Consider the following 16,758-nt stretch of genomic DNA (forward strand, 5'->3'; position numbering starts at 1 on the left):
TAAAACAAGAATTTAAAATATTTTCTATGCCTCTTTTAAACTAACAGAAGCTTCATTAAACATAAAGGGATTATGAATTATGCTATAAATTCATGAATATCCTATAAATGTGTTGTTAATATTTTTTTTCGTGTCAAAAAGCGTCATTTCACTTTTCTATAATCAAAATTGAACTCGCAACAGGTCGAATATGAACTCGCTACTCCACTCGTCAACTTTAATTATGCGGCACGTACTGCACGCATCGTCCATCATTTGCTCATCGGCGAAAGAGAACAGATTAAGAGAAATTAAGAGACAAGCAATGAATACCGCGTTGAACACCCTGTATTTAGCGCGCGCACCGCGCTACAGGTGGTGAGATACCCGCGGTTGCGTTCGTTTTGCAATGTGAGATTGTCACGCACGTCTTTAATATTACTCACGCTTAGCGTTACGTGTGCTGCGCATACCCCGGAAACTATCGAGGAATTAAAGTGATTACCTTCCTGTATATGCGAGCACGTATTCCGTCCGGTGTCGTATTCCACGAGATGAGTAGTGCCGACCCTTGCCGCAGATTGAACACTATGTATGCCTCTCCTTCCCGAGAAATCCTGAAACAAAGAAAAACAAAGTAAGAAGAGAATCGAGGCTCGCTCGTTCCCGATAATTCATTTCGTTTACCGGACCCCGCGTTCAGATACGCAATCGCGTTCGCCTGCATGATCCATACGCTAGATCGTGTCACGCACATATTTAATACGCGCCCAGCGTGTTGTGTAGGAGCTTTGAGAAATTAAGATGATTACACTGTAAGCGCATTATATCCAGTAGAGTTGCAACCGGTCATCGAGCCGAACGCACTCCTGCGTTTCTCTTCGAGTACAAGAGTTCGGGCTTCAAAAGATCGATTATTATTCCCGATAACTCATTTCACTTACCAATCACGTTATACGGGTTATACTATGCGAGATATGCGTTCGCGTGGTGAGATCTACGTCAAATGGACGTTAAAAACAGGCCTTCCTCTGGAGCAACCGCGCCCGGCGCCGGGACAAATAATTCTCGATCGAATTCTTTATCGATAGTATAAACACCGAGTGCGCCCATGTTACATGTCTCCGCATGGTCGCAGTTGCAATTTTGCGCTGCAGCTTCATTCATCATACCAAGACAACACTATCGAGCTATTCGATGGACATTGACGCTCGAGATAAACGTCATGAATTACGAGTCGGCTGAAAATACGTATTCATCGCACCCAAGATTGGATCATTAGAGAGAAAAAGACTCCACGGATTAAAACATTCAGAGAACCTGTTCCTTCCCCGTCCGATTATGCCGTTGGATTTTATATTTGTATTCGAGAAACATGTACCGTCCAACGATCGAATCATTTATTGTCGTAATAAATAAATCTTGTAAAACAATTTAACGAAATTAATGATAATTATTATCTTTTGCAGCGATTTTTCAAAGGATATCGGTATCGAGAGGTCAATTAAAGATTCAAGGCGTAGCAACCTGTCTTTACCTCTGCATGGACTCCTGCGGTCTACTTTACGGTTCTGTAAGTAAACTCTTTTAAATAAAATTTATTTATTTTTATTTAACACGAATGCACGAAGATTTTATTTTTCGTGTCAATAAGTATAATATATGCTACGAAAAAAATTCAACATTAAATTATATTTCTTATTGTTTTTCAAGCATTACAAATAAAGCCATCAATATTTAATTTTTTTTTAAATAAAAAATATTGCATTTATGAGAAAGAAAGAGGGAGCGTCAATATTTTATATAGTGATTTCAATGCTTTAGGAAATAGTGCTTTAAGCGAATTTTCTTTTTCTCCCAATCTTTTAAAATAAATTTTACATAATATTATTATTAATTAATTAATTCTATTATATTTATATATTAAATACATTATATAGGCGTGTGGTTTTCTCGATATGCATTATTCTTCGGCTTTCAAAATACTTCCTATTATATCTCTTTGGATGCAATCTGATCTTATGATCGAAGTACACGCGCTCGTAAGGATAAACAGAAGGAGTAACGAGAGCCAATGAAAAATGTGCTTCTCGATCGATGACTGCTTATAATCAACCTGTTCTCCGCACGCTCGTTCTTTCGAACATGCCAAGAAGAATCGTGTTATAATCATACCCCTGGCGATTGTAATTTGATGTTAATAAGCGCACGAAAGCTTCGTTCGCTTCCATATCGACATATCGCCGACGGTAGTTTGAACGTAAAACCCTAACTTAATTACAAAGCTCTCCTCGTAAGCATCAAGCGTCTTTATTTCTATTTATGTCGACTTGATATTATATCAAAAGTGCAATAAAAATTGCGAATTAATACAAAAAATCCTGAAAACGAAATACATTTTGCTTCAAACAAAAAATAGGCTAAGTCGAAAATTTCATTTTAACAGATTGTCATATTTTAAAATTAATTTTTTTTTAAACGAAAGTCTAGTTTCACATTAATAATAATAATTTACAATTACCTAAATTATCGATTATTTTATTATTATTTATATTATATTCATTATTATGAATGATATATATTTTAGATATGAAAATACGTAGAGAGAGAAACCCTTTATTAAATCATATATTTTCCGGTCATAAATTCTGATACTGATTATCGACATACTCTGTAGATTCTCCCGCGATCGACAAAAACTCGAGAAAAACTTTCAATTGCTCAATCAACTGTAAAATTCTAACTTAATTACAGCCCATAGGACTTCATGAATATAAAATATATGATACACGCCTGACCACTTAGATTAGAGCTTCAAAAAAATTGTCAATAGTGACGGAAGGAATATGCATTCTATCTTCGAAAACACTTCAAAAGTTATAAATCGATTAAGGCGCACGATGTGAATTAAAATTGACTAATTATATCAAAAATTATATGATGGCAATCTAAGAAAATTACAGATAGAAAGACGTTCATGTTTGGAATATTGAGTGTGACATTAAATCGATATTTTTATATAATAGCCATTCTTTCCTTACGATATTTGAGAAATCGTGAACTTCATCTCAACTATATGTATTTGGAATTAAATTAATAAAAGTGAAATGATGCTTCGTTGTTACAAGACATAATGAGTTAAATTGTGTAAAATTAATTGTTAAAAATTTTGAAAAACTAACTTCAAATACAAAATAAAATTTTACATTATAGAATTATTTTATATTTTCATGTTTCAAATTTTTAAGATTTAAAAAGATTTGTTAAAAATTTCAAATTAAAAATTAATAAGCATATTTGAAATTAAAATTCTCACAATGTAAAAATTATTATAGAAAATTCTCATAATTTTCTTATACTTTTTTGTAATAGTAGAATTAATTATTTGTCATATGAAAATGTACAACTATTAAGATGTGTTTCACGTATTTGTGCTCCGACATTCGACGCTAATTTCGTTGTACGCGAGACGAAAATAATTTCATTTGATCTCAAGAATCGCCAATCAGTTTCAATTTTATTGCAAAGCGATCCGACGTAGTAAGTAATTTTCAATTCTAAAGATCAATGTTTCGTTTCAGTATGCCTGTAAATGACGTATCGTCTCATTTATACCAGGCGTATCTACCGACATGTCGAGCATATCTTACCTATGATTAGGTTGATCGGCTTTATTTCCTGTTTACACTGCTCCAGGTGGTAGATAATTAAAGGATAAAGGAAATCTCGTAGTTCCCTTTAGATTCATTTCTTCGGTGCACGCATGTTCACATCTAGCATAAAATCTAACGTTGAATTTTTTGTTATTTTTATTCGAGTCTTAACAACTATTTTTTACATTCTTTTTTAGGGTGATTTCCGAAGAGATTACAACACTGGAAATTGACTCAAGTTGACACTTGAAGTATCAATAATATACTTTGCGAAAACTATATAATTGTGAAAGAGGTAAATTCAGTCGAATTAATTGCATTAATTGCATTCGCACACTATTATGTTATTTTACAATTTCTTTGAGATATAAAAAAACAGCGATTAAAATTAAAATGTCTCATTAATGAACACTAATAAAGATTTAATCCATAGATTGTCCACAAATATCATTATTAATCATGTTAATCTTACGTGTACATCAGTATTAAAATTCGAGCAGCGAGACGTAGTTTGAGAACTGCTTCGCCATCATGCCGGATGAAGCAGCAAAAGAAGCAACCCGCGGAATGCGAAACACTCGGCGGTTAATCGGAAGCGTGAAGCACGAACGGGTAGCCCGAGAAAGCCGGCTGGTTGTCTGATTATCGGTCTAACTTGGAACCTACCAGCGGATATAAAATGGAACGCGAAGGAAGTCCTCGCAAATATGTATGTTACATTAGGTCGAGAAGAAATCCGAAGGTTTTTCGAAAGACCTTACAAGATCTCGTTATCGTCGTCATCATCATTGCACTCGTTGAGTCGAACACGTGCTCGCTCGCGTCAAACTTGTTTGATCGCCGTAATCGTTAATCCAGTAAGGATAAATTTCAAGATTTATGCAGCAAAAAGCAACGAACGGAATTTTGAAGTATACTCGATATTTGCGCGTATGAAGATCGACCTAATTGAAGTCATTATAATCATCCTATTATGATTTTTTTTTCTTGCGTGAGGAGTAACGAGACGTAGCTCGATTTATATATAATCAGTATAAATTTTTAATTTCTAAACTCTTCACATCTATTAAAACTTGTATATTCTGCAGAATATAAAATAATCGTAAATAATTAAAATTTTTTAATTACAAGTTAAAAGAACAATTAAACAAATAATTAGTTAAAAAGCAATTAAATAAAAAAATATTTAGAATATTAAAAAAAATATATATATAGTAACTTTATAAAAAAAAATTATATTAAACTGTCACTGTAAAATATAACAAAATATAACAAAATAAGATACTTTAGTAATCATAGTCTTTATTAAAAATGAGGCCGTTGCGTCTTTTATAAAAGTTTTTGCCCTTATGAATAATTTCGGCATCACTGTACATCCTCAAGGCAACTTACACATCCACTTTCCTCCTCCTCTAGTCAGAACGACCGAAACATCGCTTCACACCTCACCGGCAAATTGGATCCGCCGAAGAGTCGTGTCTACCAAACGATGCCGACAAGGCATCCTTTTGCGGTTTAAATCGGGGTCAATTTGAAAGTTAAACGAACTCTCTCGCGCGGCGCGGACATTCTTACCTTCACGAGGCCGATCCCGAAAAAAATCCCAATCTAGATGGATGCAAGGTCGGTACCTTTGATGGCGTAACCACAATTATAGGCGCCATATATCGCGTGTTTATAATTTTAAATGTTGCCTTGGTATTTGGTATTCTTCGTCCTTACGGCCGTTCACACGCTTTTTTCGGCTGAAGTTTGAATATATTTTCATGCAATATAAATATGCATACTCTCTGACATTACATTATATTACATATATGAGACTGTTTGCAAAATAATGATCGATATCTTAAGCATCATTTTAATAAAATCTAATTTTCAAACTAAGAAAAACATTAAATTAAAAGCAGGAGACGCAGATCAGATCTCAAATAGTGTATAACGCATTAATTGGAAAATAAATATATTTATAATATTTTTTATATTATATTTTTATAGCAATTCCGAAATCTAATATGTTCTTATTTAGAAAACCAAAAAAACAAGATTCATTATTTCGATTTACTTGGAATTATATTTCCAATTCTCTTTTCTCTTTGAATTTAATGGTTCTTTCCATCGCGCCTCCTCGCGAGTGTTAAATCGATCGATCTTTTTTTCGCGTAAGAGTACAGGTTTGCATCTTGCACTTTACATGCATCAGAGCCATCTTTACTTTGATTCACCCCTGCGGGTCTCTCGAAGATCACTCGATAATGTGAGAGGCGCGACGGTGCCGCCCGATTCGATCTCATCAGGCTATCTTTTTAGACGCTGGAAAGTATGAGGTAATAAACGGTCAATAAATGATTGGACATTTATAATTGCGCTTTTTAGAGACGCGTTAACGCATAAGAAATTGCTCATTCATGATCGATACAATCGCAATTTCCTGCTCGATATTGATTCACATTTTAGAGATACATCTCACTAAATAATTGAATGTTGTAATTAATTACAGTTAATTTAAATAAGATTTCTTTCTTTTATAAGATTGGAAGAGCTACACAATTATGTAATAATTTCCTTTTGCAAAAAATTCATATCTATATAATGTCATCAACATTTAAATTTATAATAATAATTTTCAAAATTTAAGAAATTACAAGTTTGACAAAAAAATTTAAGAAATTACAAGTTTGACAAAATAAGTTCTAGAATAATAGATAAAATTTTTGCTTTTTACTTAATTTGAGTTTAATTTAATGAAATCTTATATCTTAATCTTCAGAAAGTATACGGCCATGTATAATTATTTATTCATATAAATGAAATACATAATTCGTATAATAATATTTTACACTTTCTGAAGCCAGTTTCGATGGACGGTTCGTTACTTTTATCAATTAAACATGATTATTATTATAACATCAGATAAGAATATTTAATGACCAAAACATATTAAAGCACTTATAATACGTGCATATCTTCCTGCGATTATCGGAATTAGTTTTCAGACAGCAGCCTCAAGAATAGCGGAAAAACGTCGCGGAAAAGAAGCCGAGTTTTAAAAGAAACGCGGACTATCACTGTACTTTGAATTCAAATCCAAGATGTCTTGTAATTGGCTAGCACTTAGGCGATTCTCCAGTAATCTAGCTATCCGGCACCTACCACTTTGAATTTACTTCTCGTTTTAAATTCTTGGTGGAAAATGGTTATGGCAAGCAAGTACGAGTAAATGTGACGTATCATTACAGAAAAAAGAGATATTCTCCCTCTCTTTCTGATTTTCCGAGAACGAAGGATGTTTACGAACATACAGTAATATTGCTAAGTGACAGTCGATCTATCATTGTAAAAAAAAAACGCGACTATCATTGCAGTATGCAACTATCAGAAAGTTTGATTACACCTATTCGAATTGTAGTCGATTCTATATTAGAAGATTATCATATGATTACCATATTAATGGATCTAGAAATGCTTCTTATACAGAAACATCTCTAGATCCATTAATATCTTAATAAAAGCATAAATAAAAATAATTTTTTTACGCACTTATAACTCTTTTATATTTTATTGTTATCTTGTTATTTGAAATCATTTAAATAACCATTTTTAAAATTGATTGCCACTTCAATTTTTTAAAGAAGTTTTATAATTATATATATATATATATATTATTTATTTATTATAATATATTACATATTATAATATATTACATATATTAATTATAATATATGTAATTATATATATGTATTTATAATTTATACAAATGTTTTTAAATTAATTGTATCAGAAAAGCCAATACAAATATAAGGCAGATAATTGAGTTTAATCAATTTTTAAAAAGATATCAAACTATTTTGTTATTGTGAATTACAAAATGCCTCAATGCATTCGACATTACATATACATGATAAAAAAAAGAATATACTTCCCAGTAAATAAATCTATGATGCGCTTACTTTGTAGATTGCGTGAAGGATTGCGATATTTCAACTTGTTGTTGATGAAATGAGATGAAGTTTGTGTTCAGAACTTCAGCGAAAAATTATCTCGCGCTTCTCATCGGTTACATGCGCGAAAAAATAAATTCTATCTCGCAACAAGATGAATTAATAAAAATAACAGCGCAATTAAGTATGATTTAACAGGTATTCTTGTTGCAATCTCCATCTATTTGCACATTATGAGAAAGAAGTAGAACAAGAAAATAATGTCTGAATGAAGATAGTGGCATCTTGATAAATACTTCGAATTCTTTCTTAACGAGATAAAAAATTCATTAATTCAATATTCATGAATACGATGTAAATCTTTGTATACATTTTTTTCTTACTTTTCTAAGTTAGTACACTTATAAATAGCAAAAGAAAAAAATAAATGATTCATAAACTTTTTTATAAGAACTATTTTCGTTCGAATATCAGCACACATATTAATTTCTAATATTGTTAAATATATTTTCTGGACTTTTTAATATTTCTAAAAGTATCTCTTGTGTATACTTGTAATACTTTCACTATTATTCAGATATTTACTAAATCAAAATAAATATTAAATCCCCTTCAAAAGATTGGATAACAAAAATCCTTCGCTTATACAATTTTATTAAAAAGAGGATTTTGCCCTGATTTTACCTCAATTTAGTCATGAGTGGCTTTCGTGCAAATTGTAGTGGAGAAATTACGTTACGCTAAATTATACTGTACGAAAATTGACAGTAAATTGGCCTGGTGATCATCTTGCATTTTTGTTGATAAAATCTTTTCGAAATCCATGCATAATCGTTACATAAAGTTTAGTGACTTACGCGATTTGAATAATTGCTTAAATGATTTCTAAATATTATTTTATCTATTACACATTTCATTTCTACGATAATAAACGAATAATAAGCCGATGGTATATACTATAATAATACTTATTTATCTAATAAATAGTACAGAGCGTTAATTAAAAAAATAGTCATGTCAGATATATTTACATTATCTAAATTAAAAATAAAAGTGCATTTTACAGCATAATTGCTTCTAAAATCTTTTATTCAATTTCATTTGAGATTTTCAATTTATTTCAATAATAAATTAATTAACTTACATGCAAAAAATATAATTCTTTATTTTAATGTATTACAACTGACGGAGAATTAAGGGCATTAGCTGTAAACACTGCTTTTTCGCTGAAAGGATTAATTTACGGAAACGTCATGCTTCGTTTCACTGCAAAGAAAGCTCGATGGTTATTGTTTAAGCAAACGGATAGTTGAAAATAACTACGAGGCGATTCGTACGTGTAAATCTAAAAACACTTAAATCAAAGTCTGTTTAATATGATACAAGGCAATGGTTGCTTTCGTTATAAGAAAAGATTACAATTTTCATGTTGTTGTTAGGTCTAAATATTATAAAATATTGTTAAATTAAATATAAATGTTATAAAATTATTTCCTGATAACTTTATATATGATTCATATTATTTAGTTTATTAATTTGCAACAAAAAAAGAATTGTATGTTAATTATTAATTAGCTTATCTTTTATTTAATAAAAAGCAATATTTAATTTAAAATTATTAAATAATTTTGCTTGTTTAAAAATAGTGAATTGATCAGACTTCAACCTAAGTGTATCTATGTAAATCAAATCGTTTGCATTCGATTCAGGAAGTTGTCGGGAAATAGATTGCATCGTGGCAAGATAGCATCGGCGCCCGCGAGGTTGCGGTCGATTTCCACAAGAAATGAAGCGCGCGGGGCCCGGCTAATTATCTTAAATACTTAATTTGTATCCCGTGGAATTTTTGAGAATTCTCTTTCGCCCGCACACCTTCAAAGGCGCATCTTGGCGAACGGAAATAGGAGGGATATGGAAATCGCGTCGCGAAGATTACTCGGATAAGAGATAAATGAAATTTAGTTGCGCAAGCGGGTGATTATTTTCGAGACACTTGTATATGTGTGAGTCACGTTTCTCACCGTTTTCAAATCTACTGACCTTTGCTTTTAGACTAGAAATTTTGATAAGAGAAACGCAATTTCCTCTCGTGATATGCAAGAATATAATGTAAACATTTTAGAAAAATAAGACAAATAATCAAAAAAAAGCAAAAAAATGGCTCTTATAAACAGCATATGTAAATTGAAGTTTTTATAAATGGCGAACATAAATTTTTATGATAAAATTTTGTGAAAATGTGTTGTCTTAAAATTTTAAAGCGAGACTGTGCTACGTATTAATTTACATGATGTATTCGCATAAAATTCTATGTGAAATAATGTTTCACCTGCGATTCTCTTATCTACTTCCTCTACTACTTTGAAATCGTGTCCCGCTTCGAGCACAAAGATACTTATCGATGTCATAAAATAACCTGCAGTGAGACTTTAAATCGGATTATGCCATCGTTCCCACGACGATGCAAATGTTCGGCGGCGGTATCGAACACGGACAACCATTTTCCTCCATTCGAGTCATAATTTGACCGGTATTCGATTGCTATGCGCTCGATACAACGATTCTCCACTGTAAACATTTATTTGCGAGAATATTGCCAGAGTATTATATTAAAGAAACATTATTGAACACTGTTATTTGTACAAAATGTGTGCAATTGTTATGTTGTTTTTTTTTTAAACTTTTTGTAACTTGATCAATTTTATATATAATAATTTTTTATTTACAAGTTTGTAAAAGAACTAATTAACGAAGATATTCAATAAAGAAAATAAAAAAATTTATTAGAAGATTAAAAATATATAAATATTTGTTATGCTGAATCGTTATAATTGTTTTTAAAATTTAAATTTCGAACTGTTTGTTGAAAGAGCTAGAATTCTACCAATTATATTGAAATTTTCGAAAATGAATTATCGTTAAACTATTTTCTCTACGAACCCATAATTTGTTCACCCTGAGGCTTCGGCTCAATCTCAACCAGCTATTCGCTGAAGAAAATGCCATGAAACGCATGATAGTACCTGGAGGTAGTGCAAAAAGGGAAGTGCGAACATCAGACAGCGTCATTTATTTTTACATTTCAACGACTCTCGATTGGATTGAATGTATCTTATTGCAAATAAAACCAAGTGCATGTAGCACAATATTATTTTAATATTAGAAATTATATTTGTATATATATTTGTAATATAGTACTAATATGATGATTATGTAATATTGTTAATTTTTTACAAAATACTGATCTTATATTATTTAAAATAAATTTATTCTATTCATCAACTAAATGATAAAGATGAGAACCTAGGACAACCTATAAATTACTATATTTTTAATTTAAAAGAACTAATATATATTAATAAAATACCTCAACCTCAGTCAATATAAATATATTTTTTATTAGTATGTAATTTGTTATCTTAGATAAATATATATCAATATCGGAAAAAAAAAAAAAAATATTTAACATTCTATGATTCGTTCATCCAGTTTAATCCTGACTTTTCGCTAATAAAATTTCCGTAGAAATAATTCTGATTCGCGAATTCCGGTATCGTAATGATTCCCACGACCGATACATTCACTTGATACAGAATTGCTTGTCAATTTCATCAATATTTACCCTTCTCTAAAGAAGCTCTACATCGAAGTAGCGGAGAAGAGGGCAAAGATATGAGCGAGTCGGCCGCCCACGCAATCGATAAATAGTGCTGCCGCAGGGTCTCCCTTGATGAGACGCGATTCCAGACCAACCTTTATCCATCGCGATAGATAGTAGATGTACATAAATTAACACGCGGACGAAGCGAGCCAAGCCGGAGATAAGCACGAGCGGTTATAGCGGTTCGGTGAATACTCAAAGCAATTCGAGTCTGCCTTCTCGCCGCGGTTCTGGACGACTCACGATTCAATAAAATCAAACGAGCCGAATAAATAGCGATAAAGCTCGCTAAAGATTTTATTCCCGTCTGGTTTGAATTTTACTATTAGTATTCGGTTATCCGTGACGCATAATGTAAAAAAGGGAATTTGAAGATAAATAATTTCATTCTCTCTAAAAGTGAATCAGTAAAAATATCACTAATTTAAACGGTAAAATAAAATTTCACTGAGAATCAGTGAGTATTTTAATCTCACTGATTATGGTCAGTTAAAATAAAATTCACTGTAAAACCAGTAATCGCTAGTTCGTTCGTTTACTGCTATCGTTATCTCACTCGTATTTAGTTTTAGTCATAAGAATTATATAAAGTTTGCAAAGAGCGACAGATAAAATTAGAAGTATTACTTCGATTTAATTTCTGATACAATCTCAATAGAGAGACTTCAGATATTAAATCGATCTTATATAAGTCGGACAAATAAATACCTGACGACTTAATGAAAATTATGAAAAGATGAATTATAGTTTAATATTATGACGATAACGAAAAAAATATTACTGATATTGAGAAAGATTACTGATTGAAACAATCAAAATTATTAACTGATTCTTTCAATAAAATATCACTGATTTACAGTGCTATACTTATAACTGCTGCAATCAGTGACTATTTACTGTTTTTCAGTGATAATATACTGATTCACTTTTAGAGAGTTGTTGATGAAATAATACATCTATTAATTTTAGTATAGACTAAGAAAATGCATCTTATTTATCTCTTATTTTATATTAATATAGATATGTTCTTTTGTAAGGTTTTGTTTCTTTCATTTATCTAATTTAGCAAGAATAGTCATTTTCTCAGTTTATATATATTATACAATTATAATTTATAATTATTTGAATTTCTAATTCTAATTTTAACATGAATAATTATTCTAAATCTCTTAATTCGATAATCACATGCAGTGTATGTAAGATAAAAGTGCTAAGGTGATCGCATTTAGCATTGAATGCGTGGTTCGAAGTCTCGAAAACAATTCTCGACCCTCATTTTCGACGTCAAACAACAGCGGGGGGTTGTTTCTCGTAGCTCACCGGCCTTCAGGTTTAATTAGCCGCCGGCCTTATCGAGAAACAGGGTGTCGCACATAAATACACCCAGGCGACTTCAGACTTGTTGATCCCGGGGTGAGTCAATTCTCAACTTTTTTTCTCGCCGCAAAGCAACCTTTTTTTTTACGATTTCAGCGCACATGTGCGGCTCTCGCGTGACAATCGGCCAATGGAGAACTGATGTTTCTCGCCTTGTCTGTCAGTCGTGTCATCGATGAATAAATTTTCTAGATATTCCGAAAGGAGAATTTTATTATGCCCTCACACGGAGATGTTTTTATAGTATTTTTTCATGATTTAACGAATTACAAAATGCCTGAGATAGATTTAGTGTACAAGACTTTGTTAGATACCACCCTGCTTAAAACTTGCGAGAATTCTAAGAATAAAATTATATCTACTTTTAACAAAATATTCGTAAATTTTATATAATTGTGGAAATTAATAGAATAAAAAATATTACCATTAAAGAATGTTTGGATAATATTTAGGTACATTTATAAATACGAGACACACACATATTTATATGTATGTAATTAAATCTTAATTTTTTTATAGTTAAAAATAGTAAAAAAAAAGAATTTTTAAAAATTAAATTAATTTTAAAAATTATTATTCTACGTTATTGATGCTGTTTAATGATAATTTAAATAAGTTTTATTGGCATGAATGCTAATAAAATTTAATGATAAATTAATTTCGTCTCAATAATTATCAAACAGAAATACTTCTAAGTGCAAAGTTAAAAACGATGCAGATGAAATAATAAATAAGAGTTTCATATCTCTATGGTTATATATTTCCAAAAACAGGTTTAGGTTAGTAGGACGTATCTATCTTCGACTATGTCTTATATAACATAAAACATGTGTGTAATGAAGATGCATCTAAATTCATAAATTATATCTCAAATTAGATATTTTCTTTTATCTGTAAGATCATTACTTTTAGAAATATTATCTTAAGTAGAGTAAATATTAGATACATCGATAAGTGATAATTCCCCAAAATTCAATTTATTCTGTATAATTTCTTTTTCAAACCAAGAGTTATATTTCATAAAAATTTATCAAGAAAAAAAAATTTATCGAAGAAAATATTTTACCACTCAAATTCTGAATCCCGAAATACGCAAATAAAGCAAAAAAAAAATGGGATATGATACGGTTCATATTTGAGATCCGTTGAAATCTCGTGTTTGATTTATCAAGATAATCAAAGGGTTAATCCGTGAGAATCGTTCTTCCCGACCTTCTCGCGCTTCCAACTCGAGATGAAGTTCTCCGTTCGATATTTTATCAGCATCCAATCTGGGTGGATTCTCGTTAAAATCGGACACGGTGCTACGTCCCTACGTCGGATCCCGTCGTACATCAGGCCCGTGCGCGCACCCACGAGGCCACATTTGCCTCTCTCGCCCTTTTAATACACGCATACGAATACTGTTACACGCAACTCTTTCTCTCGGATCGTCTACTCCTCGTGACTAGTCGTTACAACATAATTCAAGTCGCCGACACGAGCACAAATATTATGATAGACGGCCGTTTATGCGCCGCGCATAGGTCCGTGTCGGATGGCGGAACGCGGGGAAGAGCGGAAGGGACAGACACAGTCTGAGACAGACTCACTCTCGAGTTCCATCTCATTTCGGAGCAAAAGAACGAACTCGGGGATCCTCTCACAATGACGGCGCCAACTGGCGGCTTGTGGGTGACTGGTGGGCGTTCGAAAGCATATCTAAATAATTCTACGGAGGCGGAACCTGCCCCGAGAACGCTCGCGGCTATAACCCTTGCTCCCTCCTCGAGATTTTCAAATTTTCGTCCTATAAGAATTCTCCCGATTTTTACGACCGCGGGAATCATCGCGCGAATGGGATCGTGAATATCAGCCGATTTGAAATGGTACTCGTGATGGAAACCGGATGGTATCGAAATGTTTTGTGCTGCTCAAAATGTGGCAAACATAAATCGATAGGCTTCGTGTTATAAAAGCTACAATCTCGAGGTTTCGAAAATTTATCGAAAATGAATCGAAATTTATTTATTGAAATTATAAAAATGGCCAATATTTAATAAATATATAGTAATCATCAAATTAATCTTTTATCTCTAGAATATTATTATTATTCCATTTTAAATATCAATTGCTCTATTTTTCACAAAAATTTCACAATTTATTTTTACCACGATATGTCACACATACATGTAAAATTTCTTTTTTATTACAACATTGTTACGTCAATATAAATTATGTCATTCTGATGTGCATTTAATGCTACTCAGAAATGAACGTGATATTCTTTGTAGTCTCCTTTATGCATTACACGCGAATTTTATTTCCAACATCTCGCAGCAGGATACTCGTCAGAGTCTTCCTTGTGTCTGGCACGTGACGCCAGAAAAAAAACGATTACCTCGGTCGCTGGTCGGGATTAAGAAGACAATTTGACGGAAAGAAGATTACTCTCTCTCTCTCGACGCCGCTCGTTAAAGAACCACTGGCGCTTCGGTAATACATCTCGCATGATAGACATTAACGCCGTATTTCGCGTACTTTACGATTTTTCTTCTGGCGTCGTCGAAACGAGATATACACTGCGTGACTGGAGAGATCTCACCAAGTCAGCTCGCGGCCACAGATCCAAATACCAAGGCCGTAAATCCGCTCGTTTGAATATACAACCGAACGATATCTCGCGACGCGTCTCGAGAAACGACGACGACCAAAAAAAAATCCTTTATCAAAATTAGCGACTTTATCGAGAAGAGAACAAACATCGTTTTGCGCTTAACTTTCACATCAAGGATCACCAACCTGTATACGATTCCGTGAGTCATTCCCTCTCGAGAATTTTGTTCCCCGTAACATTGTAAATCGATTATATCGCAATAAAATCGTATATCGGTCGTGCGCTAAATTTGCTCCGTTTCAAACATATTTTCAATGGGACAAAATCTTGTTTATCACGAGAGAAAAGATCCGGGATCCGTCTCTTTTTCTTGGAAATACAAATCTTTCTTTCGACTAGCTATTTGATCTCCCTTTCTAGTTATAGACTAACAGCTATTTGATATATTGGGAATCGAGAATAGCGTGCATACACACACACACATTGATCTTTACAACTTGGATTTTCTGCTAAGCAAAATTACGATCGCAACGTTTGACGTTTAACGTGCAACATGCATACGACATATGTACATATGTTTTCGATTCTATCATTTTATAGCTCCGCCTTTTCATGCATAGAGCAATACAACTGGTAAATGATCATATTAATCATAAAGATAAATATCTCGCTTCTCAGAATAAATGGAAAAAAAGTGATTAATATACGCACATATCAAGAAAAGAGAAAATAATAAGAAAATCAGATGGAGTGTACATGATAGTAATTTTTATTGATATTTTTTAAATTATTATTCTGTCAATTAATATTCGAATATCAAACAATAATTCATAATTCTTTATAAAATAATAGCAATTAGTATATTAGCTTGTGCTAAATCGAAAAAAAATGAGAAGAATGTCATGTTCCTGCACGAAATTATAAGAGGAAAGGTCCCAGAATGTCACACTATTAACTCAAAAATCGTTCGTGAAAATGTAAATCCGGTAATATCGCAAATATGTGTGACAACTACAACGTATAATCGAAATGAAAGATTTAATCCAATGATTTATGATTATTAACACGCGGTGCCTTATTATAGTCTTTTTTGAAGATTAGCATTTAATAACGCAATTAATTCAATAATTGGATTAAATGTAACGCATTTCTTTTATCGATATACATAACAAATTACCGTGACGCGATTATAAGACCGAAATAAATTTTATCCCAACGGTTCCTTTACCAAAACCGCTTCAAAACCCATATACGCAATGCCATATTTATATCCACCGATGATCTCTAATCATTTCGGCTAAAGAAAAAAATGTGAAAAGATATTTATCTCATAATAAAAAAAAAAAGAAAATTAATTATGAGACATTTTAAAATTTAATCGTATTGATTTTATTACAAATATAAAATTAAATTAACTCATTGATTTAAAAAAAAAATTTTAATATGTTTGAAATTAATGTAAAAATATTTTATATATAATAAAAGTTATTAAAAAAAATATTAAATATACTTTTATGGCATACAAAATTTGTATCTGATTTATCTGTTTAAAAA

At 31.9% G+C, this 16,758-nt stretch overlaps 1 protein-coding gene and 1 long non-coding RNA gene across 2 annotated transcripts in view; one reads left to right on the top strand and one right to left on the bottom strand.

Annotated features, from left to right (window-relative positions):
- Positions 1 to 16,758, top strand: part of LOC105254412 — a 74,720-nt gene that overhangs the window by 52,507 nt on the left and 5,455 nt on the right. The window contains exon 2 of the mRNA XM_020028491.2: positions 1,449 to 1,552. Within this exon, the coding sequence (XP_019884050.2) occupies positions 1,449 to 1,552 (104 nt within the window). The remainder of the gene's footprint in view (positions 1 to 1,448; positions 1,553 to 16,758) is intronic.
- LOC109610226 overlaps positions 1 to 16,758 on the bottom strand; it is a 58,874-nt gene that overhangs the window by 22,704 nt on the left and 19,412 nt on the right. The window contains exon 4 of the long non-coding RNA XR_002192694.2: positions 485 to 596. This is a non-coding gene — a long non-coding RNA (uncharacterized LOC109610226). The remainder of the gene's footprint in view (positions 1 to 484; positions 597 to 16,758) is intronic.

Source organism: Camponotus floridanus, unplaced genomic scaffold (genome assembly GCF_003227725.1).
Source record: "Camponotus floridanus strain SB8 unplaced genomic scaffold, Cflo_v7.5 scaffold62, whole genome shotgun sequence".
Taxonomy (NCBI): Eukaryota; Metazoa; Arthropoda; class Insecta; order Hymenoptera; family Formicidae; genus Camponotus; species Camponotus floridanus.